Below are 22,416 nucleotides of genomic sequence, written 5' to 3'. Positions count from 1 at the left end.
GATAATGATATACGATTGTTCTCTGGAATCCAATATATATATATATATATTGCAAAAATATTCTACATCCAAAAACATCTATTCATAAATACAACACACAGGATAATGCACTTTTAAAATCTGTCTACAGAAAAGATTTTTATACTCCATATTTGCGGTCAATCTAACCTGAGAACACTGATGCTGTAAAAAGCATATCTTCTGTCACAGAATATAATTACATCACTTTTAATAATAGTATTTGGAAAATTACAAATTGAAATTATGTAGAGCAAAAGAGAAGCTTAAAGACAAAATTTGATTTCTAAATTTCAGTTTAAAACTGTACGACTTTACATATTAAGCTTTTCGAAACAATCGTAAGAGATTCTATTTTCGACGTATTTCAAGAACCTGAAAATTGTAGTAGCCAGTGTGTAAGCAGTAACCTAGTACCAATATGTAACCAGTTTTTTGGATCCTACTTTGTGGGAAAAAAATTCCGGGCTCTTAGTTTGCTTCACAGTTTAACAACTCTCTAAGAAAGAAAATAAAGAGCGTAAAGAGTTTTTCGGATAATGAATATTTTTATGAGGGCTGTATGAATTAGTAAGTATATTAAACACGTGATTATACAGCTCAAAGGCGAAAAGCAAAAACATAATTTTTATTTACAACAAAAACTAAAGTCAGAATTTGCCTTTTTTTTTTTTTTTTTTTGTCTACTTTTAAATCAATAAATTTTAAGAAGAGTGAAAGCTGGTTCTTTATTCGATCCTGAAGTATAAGTTTGTTTCAATACATCGCTTTTTTTTTTTTTTTTTTTGTGTGTGTGTGTGTGTGTGTGTATCAGTTTGTAGCACAGATATGTTTTTTTCATGGCAGAAAACGTAAAACATCCGTTTACACATGGGAAATCAGTTATATCTTAAGACTGGAACTCTTACCTGGTTGACAACCAGATATAATTATTAGACCAACGGAAACATTACCGCTTTTTCATATTGAGCTCTTCGTCAGAAAGGAGGTAGGACACCTAAGGGCACCGTAACGCTTCGGGTCCTCATGCCATCGGCATACTTTTCATGGTTCTGTTTACGCCACTGGCAGTAACCTCAAACACTCCCTTATTCTTTCAAAGAAAGGCAATTAGGTATTAACGCAGTATTCCAGAATTAAAGAGAGGATAGCAGTTGTTACTGCTGAAGAAGGAATTACCAACAACCAGGCTGTCACGGCCTTGGTGATTAAAAATTTTGATTTCGAGAATTTAAAGTATAGAAATACTGTTTCAGAGAGAAATTACACTCATTTTCATTTTTTCACTTATGCCCGTAATGTATAGTGATCCTAATTCATTATCATTATTCGCATTTTATTTCTCATGCAAAGTCGCAATGTAATTTGCGATAGGTATTGGGCAGATTTGCAGTAAATGTTAGAAAAATCATTTAATGCGAAAACATATTGATGCTGATGTGGGTATTACGAGGCTCAACAGGCCCTAACTGTTAGGCAAGGGAAATAAATCGCACAGCTACAGTTCTGGCGTCACTGTGCGGGAAAAACAAATATGGAAGAAACGTTTACGAGTTCAAAGGAGTTACGAGGTAACATCTCACAACCATGAATAAAACTCGTGAAGTCTCCATAACACAGCATCTTGATGAAATGAAAAATCTAATGGCGGATTTACGACATGTATATACAGTACAAAGTCTGCAATCCGGACGTCCATTATCCGAAATGATCTATAATCCGGACCTCAAAGCCGCAAACTCTTTTTTGTTTGTATGCTTTACGCATGCGCATTTAATGTTTATGCGTGCACGTTTAGCACAAAAAACGAAGCAACTTAAACAACTTACATTGAAAGAAATGTTTAATAAAATAAACAAATAAATATTAAGCTTTTCTATTTGTAAATTTTGATACTCTTTAGATCATAATTGCTCTTTATTTCATAAATTACGGTTTCATATTTTTTATTGTATAATTTCTGCATCCATCTTGACAAATTTAAATTGATAATCTATAACCCGGAAAAACCCTTAATCCGGAATCTACGTTTTCACGTCAGTTCCACCAGAATCTGAAACTGTGAAATTTGCGTTAGAAAATCAAGCTAATGCTAACGTAACCCTGGACATTATTACTAAGCAACTGATAGCTGCAGAAGCCTTTTACAATGGCTCAAAAGTTAAGAACAGTGTTACGAGCTTTGTATTTAGATAATTTTAGTATAATTATAATTAAATTTGTCCCCCCCCCCCCCCCGTGCAATGCAGTGCGAGACAAATTTTAAGAGCTACGCCGGGAAAAGTAAAAATACAGGAGCATGTGCATTTAACGTTGAATAAATGGATATCTCGGTAATTTCTATTGAAAGTGAATAAATGTCATTGACTTTTGTGTTAGCTGTAACCGTGATTCCATCCTTTTATAGCTTTCCAGAAATCTCGTGAAGCAGAAATTAACTAGAAATTTCTCGCGACCGACTGAAAGCTATAAAAAAGACAGAGGGAACATCTCAGCTCAGTTGTTTAGTTAGCTGCTGTTGTTATTGTTGCAAGTTCAGCGTGAGATCGGATTAGCTTTCTCTTTGCACTGCGTTGTATTTTAACGCTTTTAATAGTTTGAAGTATAACTACTGATTATATTGCGTGATATTGCACACTTGTACGAAAATCATGATCACGTGCTTTTCTCCTCATTTGGAGTAATAAACATGGCTGCATTTCGTTGGGACGAAACTCAACTAATATATTTCTATAGATAAAAAGTTGTCTTGTGGGACACGAGTAATGTAAATTTTAAAAATAAAAAATTAAGGGATTCTCTTATTTTGGTAAGCTTTGTCTTCCCCATTACTTTATATATTCAAATATTTTCTATTCGGGGTGAAAATTATTTTAACTCCCCCAAGAAAAGTTCCAAAAACTATTAGTGATGCCATGTAATGGGTACTAGATGAAAATATTCAGAAACTACTTGAAACTGTGGTCGCACTTATTGAAAAAAATTCAGAAAGCAAAATCTCCAGTCGAGAATAAAGCAGCTCAGAGACTCATTGACTTCGCCGAAAATAGGAGTTAATCAGGTGACGAAGTACATGCTTTTCCGACACCTCCTACGAGCGATTATAGTCCAGTGGTAAAGAGTAGACCAGGTTTTTTCCGTAGAATCGAGATCGTGAGTTCGATTCCCCACCCTTAATTTTGGACTTTTTAATTTAGTTTCTCCATCACTAAATTCAAACTGCATGACTTAAAAGTCACGTTTTATTTTTTCGCCTATGAGTGGGGTTTTTATTGAATTTTAACGCCTTTCCTTTTATTTTTCGAATGGCCGTTGGCACGTGTTTTAGATCTACTGCTCAAAAGAAAGTCACAAACTCAGTTTTGTGTTAATTGAGTTTTGCGAAAGCAAATAAATTACGGCCCAATTTAATACAATATTGCTAAATTTTATTCGCTGATTAACTGATACAATCATATGATCATAGTTTTCAGACTGCATTAGTTACTGTATTGGAACCTTAAAGTATATTAACTGGTTTACAACCCCTGGAACTCTACACGAAGCTACGACACTAACTGCATCAAACAGAGCCTAACTAACTTTTAACACTTGCCACCAACCGTGCCTACATCAGGCCTTTCAGATTTGTTCTAATCAGTAGGTCTCTCTCTCTAGCAGCAGTGGGAACAAAATTCAGTCTTTTGCTATGAATCATGCTGATTATAATCTTACTTCTCATTTTAACCTATGCTGTTTGACGTAAAATCTCCTGCTATTTACTAAACCTCTAAACTGATCAAGTATGTATAAATCCTCCCATGGACACGCGGTCATCTCTATTACTTGCATAATCAGCATCTGAATAACAATATAAATTTATATGTTTAATTTTCTATAATTTAATTAACTATATGTTTAATTTTCAATAAGTTTAACTTATATAATTTAGTACTATTGAGATAACCAAGCAATTTCAACAATGCTTCCCAATGCCTAATTCCAGGATTCTCCTGAAATTGTGAAAAGATATTCACTGCATATGTAATATCAGGCCTTGTCCTGTTAGCTACAAAAACTAAACATCCTAACAGATTTCTAAAGGGTAATGTATGCATTTCTGCAATTTCTGCACTAGTAGATGAACAATCTAATTTTGTAAGAATAGTGCCTTTAGCTATGGGAAGTGAAGTTATTGGTATCTGGAAATGTTTAAATTTTTCAAAAATTTCTTCGATATATTTTTGCTGATGTATAAAAACCCCATTCTCATTCTCTAAGAATTCAATTCCAAGTAACGTTTTAGTTTTGCCTAATACTTTAAGATCAAAAAACTTACTCAGCTGTGAAATTACTTTATCTATACTATATTGATCTTTACTAAAAATCACAATATCATCTACATATAACAAGAGAATTACATTTGAACTCTTATAAACACTTTCTTAAAATGTAGATTTTCTAAAGTACTTTCAAATCCACAAAACCATTCACGGCCGCTTTGATGTAGACTGTAAATGGCCTTGTGTAATAAACACACTTTATTTTCCTCTTTGATAAATCCCTCTGGTTGAGTCATATATATTTCCTCATTTAGGTTTGCATATAAATATGTGTTCTTTACATCTAACTGACAATTAGTCCATCCATATAAACATACCAGGATAGTAAAAAATATTCTTATGATTAAAAAATTTACTACAGGACTGTAAACGTCATCAAAATCTTCACCTCTTTTCTGCCTGAATCCCTGTGCTACTAAACGTGCTTTGTATCTAACCACTTGATTCTTTTCATTTCTTTTTAGCATATAGACCCATTTGTTTCCTATCATAGTTTTATTTTCTGGCTTTTCGACTAATTCCCAAACCTTTCTTTTCTTCATTGTGTCAATTTTTTCTTTCATTGCCTTATCCCATTCTTCGGCATTTACTGATTTTTGTGCTTCTTTAAAATTTTGTGGGATAACAATTTCTATGGAATTTGCCTCTTCAGACACGCAGCTAGTCTCCTGTTCTACAAAATTAACTTTCCCCGAGTATTCGTTTTTTCCACTAAAATCGAACTTATCTTTTTCAAATTTAATATTTCTTGCCTCACAATATTTTTCAATATCATTATAGGATCTAAAACGGGTGTCTGTTCCCTCTACATAATAATATATGTCTGTACGTGTTTCATCTGGCCTTTTAACTGCTTTTCTTTGCCAGTGTAAGTCTGATACTTCTTTGGGAGTAGATTTGTCATCTGGCAACTTTATTTCTTCTCTAGAAATTTCCTGTTCTTCATCTGATTCTGCTAATAGCTCAGATTCCTCTAGTCTTTTTAAATTTAGTTTTTGATTTCTGTTCCAGGATGCCATTTGCTGCATTCAGTTTTTCATCGAACTTCACATTACAGGTTTCTATTAATCTGCATTCTTCTGGCAGCCATATCCTATAACCCCTAGTTTCCTTTGCATAACCTACCATGATTCCTTCTTCTTTGCACCTCATTTGTAATTTATTTCTAATCTGTTTTTGCATGCCAACATAGGCTTTACAACCAAATATATTAAAATAAACAACACTGGGTTTTCTATTTAGGAACATTTCATAAGGGGTTCGGTTGCTTTTATGACATACTCTGTTCCACGTATGTACGAAACAGCCAAGAGCTTCTGCCCACCATCCTTTTCCCATTTTACCATCACTAAGCATAGCTTTAACTGTGTCTAATGCCGTTCGGTTAAAACGTTCACACACACCGTTCTCTTCTGGGGTGTACGCGTTTGTGCGTTCAACACTAATTCCATTTTCGGCTAAGTACCCTTCGAATTGCCTGTTACAGAATTCCCCACCGTTATCGGTGCGTATACTTATTAATTTTCTATTCGTCAGTCTTTCCATTTGCCTATGATAGTTCTTAAAGTTGTAGAACGATTCATTTTTATTTTTCATGCAATACACTGTTACTAATCTACTATAGTCATCTACAATAGCAAGAAAATATTTACTTCCACCCTTAGATGGAACTGGTAGTGGGCGACAAACGTCTAAATAAACCAACTCCAATGGTTTATCCGATCTCTTCAAAACAGTTTTAAAAGTTATTTTACTAGATTTAGCAATAATACACGATTCACACCTCTCCATTGGTTTTCCAATTTCTGGTAACCCTTTCACGCTTTGATTCTTACTAGTTTTTTAATATAATCAAAATTTACGTGGCTAAATCTCCGATGCCATAGCATTGCATCGTCTACTTTAACCTTCCAATTTCTGTACCGTAACCAGCTTCCCTTTTACCTGTTGCATATCTAAATGGTTTTACGTGATAAAGTCTGTCATATCGTTTAGCATAGCATAATCTATCACAATTATTAAAGTATATCCACATCCTCCACATCCAAGTCACAAAATGAGCACCTGCCTTTTCTAACCTTGCTCCCGATAGTAAATTTCTCCTTAGATTTGGATTATATAACACATTATCTAACGCAATCCAATTTATTCGATTGCCTACTTTTACTGCAGATTTGACGGTACCCTTTCCTAGTACTTTACTTTCACAATTTCCTACAGATAAAGACATACGTATATAGTTTATTTCTTCGAAAGTTGTCATTAAATTTCTATTATTACAGAAATGTGTTGTAGCTGCAGTATCTACGACCCAATTAAATTTATCTGCATTACCTCCTTTATCTGTAGTTGTTACATAATTTTCTACTAACATTAATTCTTTATCTTTAAACTGTCCATTTTTATCGTCTATTTTAAACTTCTGATTTTTACTTACATTTTCTTTACATTGAGCGATTAAGTGCCCAAATTTATGACATCTGAAACAAGGTCCTATTCTCATATTTCCCATCTTTTTCTTAGATTTAGTTTTATTTTCAACTTTATCTTTCCCTGCATTTGAATCAATAGTATTAAACACGCTTACCTTGCTGTCTTCTAAATCGGCATTTACCTGGCGAAGTCGGCTTTCTTCCCTTACCAGTTCTTCAGCAATTCTTTCCAGCGTAAAATCTTCGTCCTTCCACCTATAGATCAACTGTACAATGCCGGAGTATTCCTGGGGTAATCTCCTTATTGCCTGAAATCCTTTAAAAAGATCTGCCAAGTTGTGACCAGCTTCAGACAACTTCTTTGCAGTCATTCTTATCGCCGCGATGAACAATCCCATTTCTTCATTTGGTGTATATCTAATACTAAAAAATGCATCCAGTAACTGAATTATTTTTGCTCTTGTTTTGCGTTCGAATTGCTTCTGTAGAACTTCCCATGCTTCTTTACCACTTGAACATTCTTGTATCAGCGGCCTGAACTCAACTTTAATTCCATAATATAATGTAGTGAAGGCTCTGTTCTCTTTTAGTGTGAAATCCTGCTTTTCACGCCTTGTTGCACTTTTATCTAATTCTTCTTTTTTGTCCTCTATGAAGCTCCAACAATTTCCATCCAGTAACAGCATTTTTCATGTCGACTTGCCATCAATCCCAGTTGTCATGGTTTAACAGCTCAAAACCTTCAGGTAGTAATGACATCTTCAATTAAGTGGGAGCACAACAACTTGGACAAACTTCTAAGACAGGTCAGCTTCTTTTCGTGGATAACGGCCCTCTTCATCTACATTCCTTCAATGCTGAGTTGAACTGGATGACCGATTAGCTGTTGGCACTGGGCCCATAACCCTGTTGGCAGTGGTGATAAAGGCAAAGCATATTTTGCTTCCCTTAAATAAAGCTAAGACTAATCTATATAAAATCCATGCTTTATTCTGTAAATTAAAATAAAAGAGCTAACACTGTAGCCTTTACATTTAAAATCATTTGATTGAAAGTAAACTAGCATTATGCTAACTCATAATAACACAAGAGAACAAAAAACATTCGCTGATACCGGCGTACATATATATAATACTCGGCCAATCCGCCGAACTTGACGTCATCGGCCAATCAGCGGCAACCACGTTAGCTTACCGCCGATTGAACTTCTAGCAAAATTTACATGTGGAAAACTAAAGCCAACACTTACGATTGCTAAATGCCGATCAAAAGCAAATGCGCAAACGTTGGGCCGATTCAACAGGAATCCTACCAATTTTGTGTGCCAATCTGTCACCGTGGCTGAGACATAGATCTGTCATTACACGCCAGAAACAAAACAACAGTCAAAGCAGTGAATGGAAGCTGGTGGTTCAGCGCCAAACAAAGCGAAGTCAATGTATTGGAAAGGTAGGTCATGGCTAGTGTGTTTTGGGATATGAAAGGGGTCCTATTAATTGATTACCTTACAAAAGGAAAAACAATTACAGGCGAATATTACACCAACCTTCTTGACCAGATGGATGCGAAAATTCGCAAGAAAGGTCCTGGCTTGAAGAAGAAAAAAAATCATCTTTCACAAGGACAACACACCTGTGCACAAGGGTGTGTTGGCAATGGGCAAACTGCGGATTCAGGGTACCATTTGCCCGGCCATTCCCCACGTATTCTCCTGATTTGCCACCCTCATACTTCCATCTGTTTCCAAAATTGAAGAAATTTGTTTCTGAGAAGTGCTTAAAATCCCATGAAGTTGAGAGGGTTATAGATGAATATTTTCATATCCTTCCAGACTCTCACTTTCGGGAAGGAATACTGACTGATGTTGAAGAAACACTGGACCAAGTGTGTTGAAGTCAAGGAAGATTATGTAGAAAAATACTTTTTTTTTTAAACTGAAATTTGAAGTCTCATTAACAGGCTGAGAACTTTTCACCTTACCCTCATATGTTATGATGAAGTATTCTACTGCATTCTTACCACAGCTTTATATTATATGTTTTGAATGTCATCTTTCATACACCTCAGAAAGCTATAATAAAATCTGGCATCAATACTCTGATCTTGAAGGAATTAGTTTATCATATATAACTCCTTGATCGCTGCTAAAAAAAAAAAAAAAAAAAAGTTAAGCATACTTTTAATCATGCTCTTGACTCTCCTTTTCTTCAGTTTTGAAGAGAGTGGACTCTTAACTGCCACAACTGTTTGATTTCTGAATTGCTGCCATATACATAACTCTCGTTACTAGTTCACAAGTTACAACTCATGGCATGAAAAATTAGATCATCCTGGGCCTGTTGATGGAGATTTAGTAAGATTTGGCATGATACCCTTTCCCTTTAAGAGTATAGAACCTTGGTATGAATTTAAGTGATTGCATTTTAAAACTGAATGTAACATTCTTTTCTAAATACTGCCACTTTTCTTAATGTCAATTTAATGGTCTTAATGGATGCACAAGATATACGACTTCTTTAACATTTTCCAACACTTTGCTCATAAAGAATTGCCCCGAGCTCCCATCACATCTAATGACATCCTGCCATCCACAACAACTCAATCAAGTTATTGCTTCATAGCCATATGCTTACAGAAGCATTCCAAGCTTGTCTAATACAGATTTGCTGTAATGGCTACTGATCTGAGGGTTGTATTTGTTCATCATTAACAGCACGCACATGATTTTATTATGCATGCATTGATCAAAGCCAGCAGAATCTTGAAATCTTCTGATGACACTTGATATTTGAAATGTCAAAATAACCACAGACAATCAAGGAAATAGGTTTTAATTTAAAACTGAAGTTTTAATTGATATACATTAGCTCTAGAGATCTTATCACCAAAAAAAAAAAAATTATATACATACCATCCATTTCACAAAATGTATCTACAGAATCATCATGTTTCTGCCAACGTTCGAAACCTGCATAATTTTCATCACTGCAGAAAAATTATAAGATATGTTAAAGATCTTTAAAAATTATGTAAAAAAATATTAGATATACTCCTGCTAATTATTATAAATTTAAGAATGTAATATAAATCTATGCAATAAGTAAAGATTTGTACCTTTTTCAATACCAAATCAAAGATTATTTACATTACTTTTACAGAACCATAACACTTTTTGTAACAAGATTTCGTTCATCATTCAGCAGTAACTATGATAAATTTTCCTTTCATTTCAGTTTTAACATTTACAGGCTCTACACTGATAAGTTTTCAATCTCAAACTTTTCATTTTTGTCTTTATAGCTAATGAGATTTCAGCTAAATATACACACAATAATTTTTTTCTTACAATTTCATTACTGTTTAATATTTTAATGAAAATTTATGTTATCAAATGGTGATTATTTGATAGTAATGTTAAAAAGCCGTATCAAATAAGGTTAGTTCTATTGAAATGGAATGACAAACTTTGTTTCAAAGGATGAATAAAATTTCACTAAATACAAACACTGACTTAATAAGCTCCTATTAGAAATGATACACCAGATTTTCTTGAACTAGTTCTATAACAGATTTAGCACAAAAAACACCACCTACTATAATAACTTTTGATGAAAATGCTTGAATATTTTAGAGACTAAAGCAGTATTTTATATAAATACAGTAGAAGTCCAGAAATCCGCAACGCTTGGACCAGAGGTTGTGCGGATTTTTGGATTTTGCGGATTTCAGAAAAGATAACATTCATACTAAAAGTGCAAAATAAATAAGGTGTATTAGCTACATTTAATTAAATTATTATATACATTAATACAATAATTAGTTATATGCATTAAATTATTATTACATATATAAACTGATTATATTATATTGTTCATTTACATTAGACTCCTCTATTTTTAAATCAGCATGAATCTGCTTTCTCTTTTCTCTCAGGAGTAGTCTTAAAATAGGTACCCCATCACTCCGCCACTAAAGGAACCACTCGTACAAAATAGCAATCGAGGTTTTTCGATTTTGCCTCGTGTAAAGATTTCCGGTTTCGGATTCTGGTGTTAGAATCACTGTTGCTATAAAATTTCAACAGCTTTTCTTTATTGTTCTGTATATCATACACAGTCCATGTGGCAATTCCATACGATTCTGCTATAAACCAAGCAGTAGCACCTGCCTCCCTCTTTAGCAGAATTTCCACTTTTTTCATTACCTTCAATGCAACATGTTTACATTTTTCAACATTGCAAGCAGTAAAATCCCGAGTGCATTTCTTATCTGCCATTGTATTAAAAAGCGCTGAAATTTAAAATATTCTTAATTTATCCACAAAATATCTGGATAAAAAAAAAAAAAAAAAAAAAAAAAAAAAAAAAAAAAAAAAAAAACGACATCACTAAACAATTTTGTTAAATGACAAAGCTCAGAAAGTACAACAACATGAAGCGTGAACTTGAAAGAAGAGTTGAGTTAATTGTCTGCTTTTTTACCTCGATGCAGATTGGAGGGAAAAAAAATCTTATCATGATCTCAATAATTTGGTATTTCTGTTATGACTCATTATTATTCGGTAAATATGATGTCATTAACCAGTAAGTATTTTTTCTTCGATATTCTGTACTCCATGTTGCGATTTCCCGAACCTATAAACTAAATATTTATATTTTGAGAGGCAATGCGGATTTCAGGAGTTGGCAGATTTTCGGTATTTGACTGTATACTATCTACATACATCTAATAATAATGTACATACCGATATCTAATTTAGCAACTAATGCAAATTTATCTTCACCCAATGAAAAATAACACAAATATATTCTTTTAGATTTAAAATATAAGGCTTTTTTACTAGTAGCAATAAATAGTGTATCATGACCCATAAAATCAAATGCCAGATAAAAACTCAATATGAACACTTTTTTTATCCCTGCCAAGTTTTGAGAAATATTTAGAACAAAGAAAATAAAAAGCCTATATGGAAATGTAGATACTTTTTCATTAATAGAGAATTCAGAAAAATGCTTTTATGTGAATAACTCCCCAGACATCAGTTTATAGAAAAATTAGTTAAATACCTAATAGTTTCATTAACAGCTCCAAGACCTCCATGATTTTCATCACATGTATCTTGCTCTTGTGCTTCTTTTGAGTACTACATATAAAAAATATTTTATTTATTTTTCAAAACTTTTTCTGCGAAAATGTACTATTAATAGCTCATATACATGCTTAGAAAGGCTAATAAAAAAACTAAAAATAAGTATTACATTATTTTTATTGTTAAAAAAGTAGCTTCACAGAAACACGCTAAGGATAATTTTTTTAATATCTGATTCTCTTAACATTTTACTAACCTTTTACTCCATAATATAAATGATTTATCATACACAAATTTCAATCTGAGTGCATAATTTTACTACATATTTTGTAATATGAGCATCTAGAACTGTATCACTTGTATTTAAATAGAAAATATTCTTTAGTTATCCAATGCAAAATTTTAACTATTAGCTGATGCATGCGACATGTACTTTTTTTGATGCACAAATTTTGTAATCATAGCCACAACAAGCACAGAATTTTAAATTTATTCTGGGTGAAAACTTCTACCTTACATCTCAAATTCTAAAGCAGCAAATAAAAATCTTCCCCTTCAGTTTTGAATCAAAAAATTATGTTACATTAAATTATATATGTTGTAGGATTCAAAAGTTCCCAAACAAAGTCTATAATGTAATTTTTTTTTTTTCAGTAGTGTGACTAAGCGAACGTTTTTGTGTCACCTTCTTCCTTTTTCTAAAAGTGGTTTGTCCCAAATTACGTTTTTGAAAGCTTGTAGCAACAGCATTTTTTGTAGGCAGGTGCATTTAGTAACCAGCAATAGAAAGAAATGGTGTCAGTTGAGCATAGAATCAATATCAAATTTTGTGTTCGCTTGGGAAACTGTGTTATGGAGGCCTTCGAAATGTTGAAGCATGGTACGGGAGTGAAACGTTATCGAGAATGCAAGATTTGAACAGCATATTATTTCAGAGAAGGCAGGGAAAGTGCAGAAGACGAGGGACACTGTGGTCATCCCGTGACTTCATGTGCCAATGAAAGTATCAAAACGGTGTCTGCGGCAGTACGTGCGAACAGGCAGACAATTGGCAAACAATTTGCGAAATAGCAGAATCAGTTGGGATATCAAGAAGCCACATGTCAGCGGATACTGATGAAGGATCTTAACATGCATAGGGTATGTCAACACATCGTTCCTTGCACGTTAAAAGTAGACCAAAAGGGAATTCGAATGGAAGTGGCAGGAGACTTACTCTTAGCTGTTGACAAAGATCCTTTCCTACTCAGCAGAATTGTTACGGGATATAAGAAATGTTGTTTTTTGAACGACCCGCAAACCAAGAGAGCATTGGCAATGTGGAAATCACCACAATCTCCACAGAAACAGAAATTCTGCCAAGATTGCTCTAAAGGAAAGGTCATGCTACAGCTATTCTTCGATATCCAGGACACTGTGCATCTGGAATTTATCCCTGAAGGATGCACTGCAAACAAAAAGCTCTATGTCAAAATCCTGCGTCATTTGCACGAATCAATCTGGAAGAGGAGACCAAAAATGTGGGCCGAGCAGTCATGGGTAGTGTTGCATGACAATGCTCGTGCTTACCAATCCCTACTCATCAATGACTTTCATGCAGAAATGAAAACAACTGTTTTGCCTCATCCTCCTTACTCACCTGATCCCGTACCCTGTGATTTCTTCCTATTTCCTGAACTGGCAAGATGCTTGCAGGATCACTGATTTCAATCTTCTGATGAAGTTAAATAGGCATCAAAAGCTGAATTAAAGGACATGCCCAAAAATGGATTGCAGACATGCTTTGATGAACTTTACAAGTGCTGGCAAAAGTGTATCGTTGCACAAGGGTCTTATTTTGAAGGAAGATGTGTTTCTGCAATTTAATTCATAATATTTTTTACATTATAGACTCAGTCCGGGAACTTTTGAATCCTACCTCCTACATATATACACTTAAGAATCAAAACATTATGACCACCTGTCAATAACGAGTTGGGCCACCTTTGGCGCGCAACACAGCTTCAACCCGCCTTGGCATGGGTGCCATAAGTCCTTGATAGATGGCCGGAGATAGACTGTACCAGATGTTGTAGCAACGGTCACTCAAATCCGAGATATTTTGAATTGGTGGTCTTTGACCTCTGAGCTGCCGTCCCATGACATCCCAAATGTGTTCTATCAGATTGAGATCCGGTGAGTTAGGCGGCCAGGACATTAACTGGAAATCAGCATCTTGTTCCTGGAACCACGCCAACACAATTGTAGCCTTGTGACACGGGACGTTGTCCTGTTGGAACATTCCATTTCTAGCTGGAAAAACAGAGGCCATGTCAGGGTGCAACTGGTCCGCAATGATGTTCAGATACCCTGTAGCATTCATGGTCTGCTCTACCACAACCACAAGTCCCAGAGACGCTCAAGATAACGTCCCCCAAAGCATAATACCGCCACCACTGGCCTGTGTATGACCTATTGTGCATTGAGGGAACAACTGTTCGCCTGGAAGACCGCCTATCCTGACACGGCCATCGGCGTGATGAATGACAAACTGTGATTCATCTGACCAGGCAACTCTCTCCCACTGATCCATGGACCAGTCGCGATGTTCCCAGGCCCAATGCAGGCGCAGTTGGCGATGATGCTTGGTCAGCAAAGGCACACGAGTGAGACGTTTGCTGCGTAGCCCCATATCCAACAGTGTCTGCTGAACAGTGTTCTTCGATCCTTTTCTACTTGGCCCTGCATTGTATTTGGTTGTCACCTGAGCCACTGTCTGGCTCCGGTTTTGCTTCACCATGCGAGAGAGTCTCCAACGACCTTTTTCTTTGATAGCGTGTGGACGTCCAACACCATGTCGTCTACTGCTGGTTTCACCGTCATTCATCCACTTTTCATACGTACTAACAACTTTAGATCGCGAACAACCTACGAGTCTTGCAGTTTCGGAAATACTTGTTCCGAGCCTTCAAGCCATTACAATCTGCCCTCTATCAAAGTTGCTTAGATCCAAAGCCTTTCCCATCACACACAGAAGTAAGTGAAAGAATGATTCTTCAGACTCTCCAGCAGCAGTTAAATACCACTTCCACCCGATCATGTGCCTTCCACGTTATCCAGGCTCATTCATTGCAAAATGCAGGGCTGGTCATAATGTTTTGGCTCTTTAGTGTATATGTGTTGATTTAATGTGCATGAGGAATCATCTTATGAAATCATGGCTGAGAAAGGCTATTTTGATGTCCTGCAGCTTGAAGTCTACATAGTTAGATAGATGGATGCATAAACCACAAACTTCCAGATGTAGCAATTTCAAAATATAATTTTATTCCATTTATAATTCACATCAGGTCAATTTTGTTGACAAGAAATTTATCCAATCATATTTCAATATGATAATTTTTATGTGCAGTGATTTTAAAAGTAACACTTAGGCATCTGCAAAGCAAAGTGAGGATAGCAGAGTAGCACCTGGAGAAAGGAATGAAATGGCATAGTTTATTGTGTCAAGCATATTTACACTTAGTCTGATGTATAAGTACAGTTAATCTGCGATTGGTTAATTTTTGATTGTTACATAACATGGAAGGATCTTAAACTTGGGAGAAAAGATGAATTTACAGCAAGAGCACCAAATCTAGAATAGTTAATTTTGAGGTCGCCAATTATATTTAAAGCAGCGTATTTTGTTGTATCTTACATATATATTATATAATTATCAGCTTATTATTAAAAATCTTAAGCTATCTTTTTTTGCTGTCTAATGTTTTATCCTTGAAAGGAATTAAATTTTTTTCAAACAGATTAAAAAATTATGTCAGATATTTGGTATAATTAGCAGATGAGAGATCTTTAAATATACTTTGGGCAGTTTTACTAATTATACTGAATATTTTGACAATCTTTGAACAAATCATATCTATTCAGCAGAAGTTATTCATATTTACATATTAACACCACCGCAGCTGCAGATTTGGCGGTTTTTAAGTGCACACAATCTACCCCTAAAATGTTTGTGACAAATCAAATTAAATTTATTTAGAATCAAAGTAGTCAATCGGATTTTGGTGGAAAATAGGCCTATATAGAGTTTAACAGATTCAAAACAGACTCTATTTTCTTTGACCTGATACTGTCGACCTATGATCTCTGCTAAATAAGATTCTAAATGATGTCTCGCTGTCCCCCTATGTCTCTTGTTCCTCCATTTAGCACTGCCCCACATTCTCACAACTGTTTATGTATGAACTCCTGTATCAGGATCAATAAAATTGTATTTAGCATGTAGGGATTTTTCTATTCGTTTGGTAACCTTTCCAACTGTCAGAATAAACTGTGCTACCATCTGGAATGTTTTCAATAATTTTATTAAAAAGGGTAGAGAATCTGGTCCACCTACCGTCTTGTTTGGTTTATTCTCCATATCCAAGACACGTAATTCACACATGTAATTGTTCCAATTTATAAAAGTTTTATCCGATAAATAAAGTTGCTTTTCACAAAATTTAATCGACATCAACTCCTTGCACAAGCAGTATATGAATCTCAAAGCTGAACAAAATGGAATTCTGTTTCGTTCAAACAAGATGTCTTTTCTAAGTCCCACTTTCTGATCACACTGTCTTAAATTACATTTCCAAAACGTACATTTACAAAATAAAGTTTCATATCATGCGAATTTGTACATTTTCATTTTTTTGGTAACATATTTCGCTCCTAAAAAAATAAAATTGCATCTTTTTCTGTCTTTGGCAAATCCCAAAGACGCATTTTCGTAGCACTAAAAAATGGCATCAAAAATCAGCAAGCAAGGCCAAAAGGAATCCAAAAGATTAACTGCGTATGAACAACAGGATTGCTCTTTATTGGCACATCAGCGCAACTTCTGCTGTGGTGGCATTAATACGCAAGTACCAGACTTTGCACTCTTCTCACAAATTTTAATATCATAGATATAATACCTGATTTTCCTATTTACTTTAAGATAGCAGGCATAATGGCTAAATTTCCTAATTTTAATAAGTAAAGTATGGCAGCCTTTTTTTTTTTTTTTGTTCATTTTAAACACAACAAATGACAAGCAATTATAAATAATCATCATCAAAAATTCTGTAAAGTCAATATGATCCCTTAGTTATATCTGATTACCAGGAAAATAATAAAATTATCACTTCAGAACTTACTGAACCCTTAAATTATACTAAAAACATGGATGAGGACAAAAAATTATGACACTATCCTACTTGATCTAATCAATGACTAGCAATAGCATAACTAACACCTTAGAAACGTCTCTTGAAAAAAATTTCTTATGAAAAACTAACTCATGTTTACATTATGCATGAAGAAAATCAACTTCATGTACATTGCGCAAAAAAAGGTGGGGACAGTTTTACATCTCCCATTCTACTAGGCCGATTGACAAAATTCAAATTGAATTTTTTCAGGTCTTGAAAGCGCATCTTACGATATATATAATAGATTTATATATAGCACAATTCTAACATAGGTATTTTGACACAAAATCGGACTTTTTCTGAAATAACATACCAATTTTTTACATATTTCGATTATGACTCAAATTATGCCTAAATATTAAATTTTGTAAAATTTGGTGCAAAATTTACAGAGGAATTCAACAATTTATGTTGGCACTTTTTTTCAGTTTGCATCAAGAATAGTTCACTTGGCAAACTCCTTAATATATGGCAATCCACTTTGCTTTTCCTTTTTACCTTGTGCATGAAAGGGGCAAAAGTCACAACGTTCTTTCTTTCAAATAATGTTCTTTGTATTATATTTTTGTTATTATTTTAAATACTTTTTTTTTAATTTCATTTTAATTGTTTAAGTTACATGGTTTCTTTCAAATAACTGTGTTAAAAATTTCTATTTATTTATTCGAACTGCGTAGTTTAAATAAAAGGTGCATCTTTTATTATTTTTTTTTTCAAATAGTTTTCTTTATACTATATTTTTTAGTCATAGTTATTATTTTATATAACTTTTGAATATTTAGACTTTTATTTTAATATTTTCTGTTGCATTTTCTTTTCAAATAATTGTTTTAAAATTTTCTACTAATTCAAACTGTGCATTTTAAATATATTAATATAAATTTTCCAGAACTTGATTTTATTTATTCGAATTGCGTTTCTTTCGGAAAAATACTTTGTGACCCAGACTACAATGCATTTGAAAACTGCACATATTAAAAAAAATACAGTAAAGCACAGTTAACACGCTATGATAGAACAATTTTTATTATGGTAGTACAAAAATTGAGACAGATCGTTAATAATAATAACAATAGAATAGAAAAAAAATTATTTTGTTTTTGGTTGCTATGGGTCGAAAATTTTTGTAAAACGTCAGCACCAATAATAGGACATGAAACAGAAGCAATAATGAATGGCCAATGGAAGTTGCGGCGCAATCCTAAATCAACAGATATCGGGCGTTCACCAAAAGTTTGAATAGGAGTTCCATTTGCTGCATAAAGTTAAGGCACTTTTTTTCGTGAAAATGTGGTGGAATGACAGAAACATCAGCCCCGGTGTCTACAAGAAACTTTAAACCCAAATTCTTATCAATAACAAAAAGACGTGCAAAATTCCGGCTGCTGTCGTTCACGACTTCGAGCGACGGCCCTTCTCATTTCCCTGGTCATTATAACGACAGGGTAGGCGGCATTTGTTTGCCTTGTTTCCAAATTTGTGGTGGTAAAAACAAATACTTGGAGGAGGCCTTTCATAACGTTTCCTCAATGGGCTACCACGTGTATTTCGACTACGTGATGTGCAGCAGTTGCGATGAAAAGGTTCAGCTTGGATGGCTAATAACTGAGCAACCTGTTTGGACAAACCATCAATTTGAGCCTGTAATGCCACGATACCTGGACCAGAAGCCTGCACGGCATGTATTTGCGCTAGAATGGCCAGCTCGTGAATTTTATCAGCGATTTCAGAAAGATTTTTAAGTGGCTCGCGACTGACCACTAAAATGGCTTGCATGTTAGATGGGAGTCTATTCATCCATAATATTTTAAGAATGTTATCCGTTAGGTTACTGACGGCTATGTCTGACATTTTAGACAGCAATTGAGAAGGCACCATATCACCCAACTGTAAATCGTGCAACAACTGCTTGATTTGAACTGTTTCAGATTCTTTATAAACAGAAATTAATTTTTTTTTTTAAAGATTTGTATTTGTCTGTCGCCGATGGATTCAAAATTATTTCATGAGCTGATTGCAGTACTTCTGATTCTAACGTGACGATCACTGCATAAAATTGAGTTTTGTCAGCAGTAATGCAACTCAATTTAAACTGCGCATCCAACTGAATAAACCATAATGATGGGTCTCGGCGACAAAAAGTGCTTAACTGCCACTCGTGTCAACTGTGAAGCAGCATCGTTGTCAACCATTTTAGATCAATCAAATATGCATAATATGTATAGAATATGCACAATAATAATATAGAAATAACATAGAAAATAACATAGAAATTTCTTTTCAAACAATTCCTTTTATATCCTAAAAAAAATCTGGAAGATTTCTTTGAAAAATGAGGGTCTTAAAAAACTAAACATGGCTAAAGTATATGGACTGGTTTGTGTTGAGCTGCCATCTACTAAAAATAAAGAAGGTTCAGAGTAACCTATAAATCCTTTTTCATTCAATTTTTCTGTGCGTACAGAAGGAAATTTTTAGGTGTGTCTAGACCAGACATACTGTGCCGCAAAGGGTTAATAGGTTTCATCATTCTACCCATTGCTTTACACAAATTTATCGTCCTCTATTTAATGTTATTCATATTTTAGTCAAATATTTTATTTTTGAAATCACATGAATCAAATACTATAAAATTATAAAAAATTTAAATTAAAAAATACTAAATTTTATGCAAAAAAAATTATTTTTTTCTTCTTAATCGCTTGCTTTTCATTTTCAGGCATTCTGCAAGTATATTAAAAAGCATCCAACGTTTTGAAACATCTTGGTATTTCTGACATTAATTTTAAATACATTTATCACCTTCCATTTCAAAGGGGCCCACAAAGGGTTGAGCGGTAAAATCACTGAATACTGGTAGTTCGCTCCGGGGTTCGAATCCCAGAGAACGAGATGGTTGCATGGGTGTTTTCATGGTTTTTCTCATGTGTAATGTGTATACAAGCTGGTTTTGCTTAGAAAGTTCTTCACAAGGGCATCCCTTCTTTTACGCAGATAGCTTGGCTTTGCCGTAACCTTATAATCTGAATAAATCCATTTCATCAGTACAGTCAAAAGTCTTTAATCCAGACTCGTCGGGACTTTGGCGATTCCGGATTATCGGTTTTTCCAGATTATAGATCATCGGTTTGAATCTGATAAGATAGCATGCAGAAATTATAAAATTAAAAATATGAAACCGTAATTTATGAAAGAAAGTGCAATTATGATCTAAAGGGTATCAAAATTTACCAAAAAAAAGCTTAATATTTATTTGTTTACTTTATTAAACATTTCTTTCAACGCGCGCATGCATAAAGCATACATTACGCATAGTCGACATTACAAATTGCAACCAGAAAACTATTTGATGTGTATTCGTGATATTTATAACGACGAGGAATTTGATTTAAATCATATCAAAGACGGAGTACATCGAGATGAAATACTACATTTACTAAGGAATTATATGCTGAATAAAATAAAAACATCTGCCCTGAAGATAAGGATAGTGCTGACAAGTCAACTTTCAGTTCATTGCTCGCCGTGACGTCCCCCCCCCCTGCAGAGCAGCATGAAATTGATAAACAGATTTCAGAATGGTTAGAGAAACGAAGGACATGCTTTTATCCATTTTTTGCAGCAGTTCCACTTTTTGTTTGATGGACACTGAAACATGTTTTCGCTTTGTAGATCCTTTGGCAACTCCAGAATCGGAAATTCTTTTTGACATAATCGAAAGTTCAAGCTTACTTTTATAAAATTGCTCTAACAGTCTGCAAAAAATAATAAGCCAGATCCAATTAGAAGATTAAGGAACAATGCAATCTGCAACATTAACTGAAATAAATAATTAGATAATTTTAGCTTAACTTATACTGTCCGTTATACATTAAACGCGCATGCGTAAATGTATTATGCTCATGCGTGAAGGTTTTATGAGCATGCGTAATGCGTTTGCGCATCCGCAGAAAGTTTGTAGCTTTGAGGTCCGGATTATAGATCACTCCGGATTATGGACGTCCATATTAAAGACTTTTGACTGTATTTGGTCAGAACCTTTATCAGCCTTTAGAGGCTAGGCATTTTGAAGGGATGAGATGAAAGGAAAGACTGGTTTCATCAAGAGGGCAAACGTCTTTAGATGACATCCATATAGGTCACTGGATAAATTACTGAATCTTCAAATAATTCTCCTGAGAAATCATGCGGTGCTCCGTTTATGATACAATATGATGTAATTTAAATTTATACAACCATATAGTCGAAAACCAGTCACTTTTCACTTTAATCTGCAGTGATATTGTTTTTGCCTTTTCCGTTAGCACAAACTCAATTGCTGCTATTTGCTGGTGTACACGTCTAAGTGTGTTCTCTTTGAATACCCAACTTCCTTGAAGTAGCTTCCCTTATAAATTTTTGCTCCTCTCCAATTTCCTTCTTTCCTTCTGCATTTGTTTTCAGTGCTGACACAAGAAAATTAAGATTTGTAGATTGTTACACTTCCATAAATTTTACATTCTGGAGATATTTTTTTTTTTTTTTTTTTTTTAAATATCAGTTGCATTAAATGTGTTTCAGCTAAGACAGGTTCTAGACATTTTAACCATATATAAAGTTTAAAGCAAAGTCCAAAAGATAAATATTTAAAAGATTTTTGTTAAATGAGAAAGAAATCACTCCAGCAGCACTTATCCTGTACCACCGAGTGACCCAAGTCTTATACTGGGTGCAAAAATCTTAAACATATTATTTAGAGTTTTTAAGCCTAAAAATTTCTATATTAAAGAAGATTTTTTTATATAATCTACAACAAAAGAGATAATTACTACTTAAAATAGTTTTCCTAAGAGGATTAATGTAAAAATTTATATTTATGTATATTTTTTTAAAGCTGAGACATAACACAAACTGTCAACCTGTTTGCTTAAAAACATTGTGAAAAAAACATCAAACGAACTTTTCTCAGCTTTAGACAATTAAATTTAAATGAAGTTAGAGAAAAGTAGCAGACGATAACACAGTGAAGGTAAAAATTTGCTCTTACTAATATTTTTTAAAAAAAGAGAAAAAAGAAAGAAATTTTTTTAAAGTAAAAAATTTGAATAATATCATCTATAATTTGAAAAAATAACTTTTCATATAGTATGATTTAATTTGGTACTATTCAGTTTCGAGGGCCGTAAAAAAATTGCAGCGAAAATGTATGCGGGAAAGCACCAAATCTAGCAAACACGTCCATTTAACAGCGTGCCAAATCTCGCATACGCGCTGATTTCAGATTGTGTAAGTTTATATAGTTCTATATTTCTTAAGACGCCATTGAAAAACCAGTTTAATTTTTAATTCCTTTTTTGATA

At 34.1% G+C, this 22,416-nt stretch overlaps 1 protein-coding gene across 1 annotated transcript in view; it reads right to left on the bottom strand.

Moving 5' to 3' along the window:
- Ero1L (endoplasmic reticulum oxidoreductin-1-like protein) overlaps positions 1-22,416 on the bottom strand; it is a 99,599-nt gene that overhangs the window by 69,881 nt on the left and 7,302 nt on the right. The window contains exons 5-6 of the mRNA XM_035357313.2: positions 11,839-11,915; positions 9,684-9,757 (exon numbers count right to left, since the gene is read on the bottom strand). Of these exons, the coding sequence (XP_035213204.1) occupies positions 9,684-9,757; positions 11,839-11,915 (151 nt within the window). The remainder of the gene's footprint in view (positions 1-9,683; positions 9,758-11,838; positions 11,916-22,416) is intronic.

Source organism: Stegodyphus dumicola, chromosome 5 (assembly GCF_044657685.1).
Source record: "Stegodyphus dumicola isolate Sdum_Otavi_A_Nest chromosome 5, ASM4465768v1".
Taxonomy (NCBI): domain Eukaryota; kingdom Metazoa; phylum Arthropoda; class Arachnida; order Araneae; family Eresidae; genus Stegodyphus; species Stegodyphus dumicola.
The sequence above is the reverse complement of the archived record's forward strand: the minus strand, read 5'-3'. Positions and strand labels throughout refer to the sequence as shown.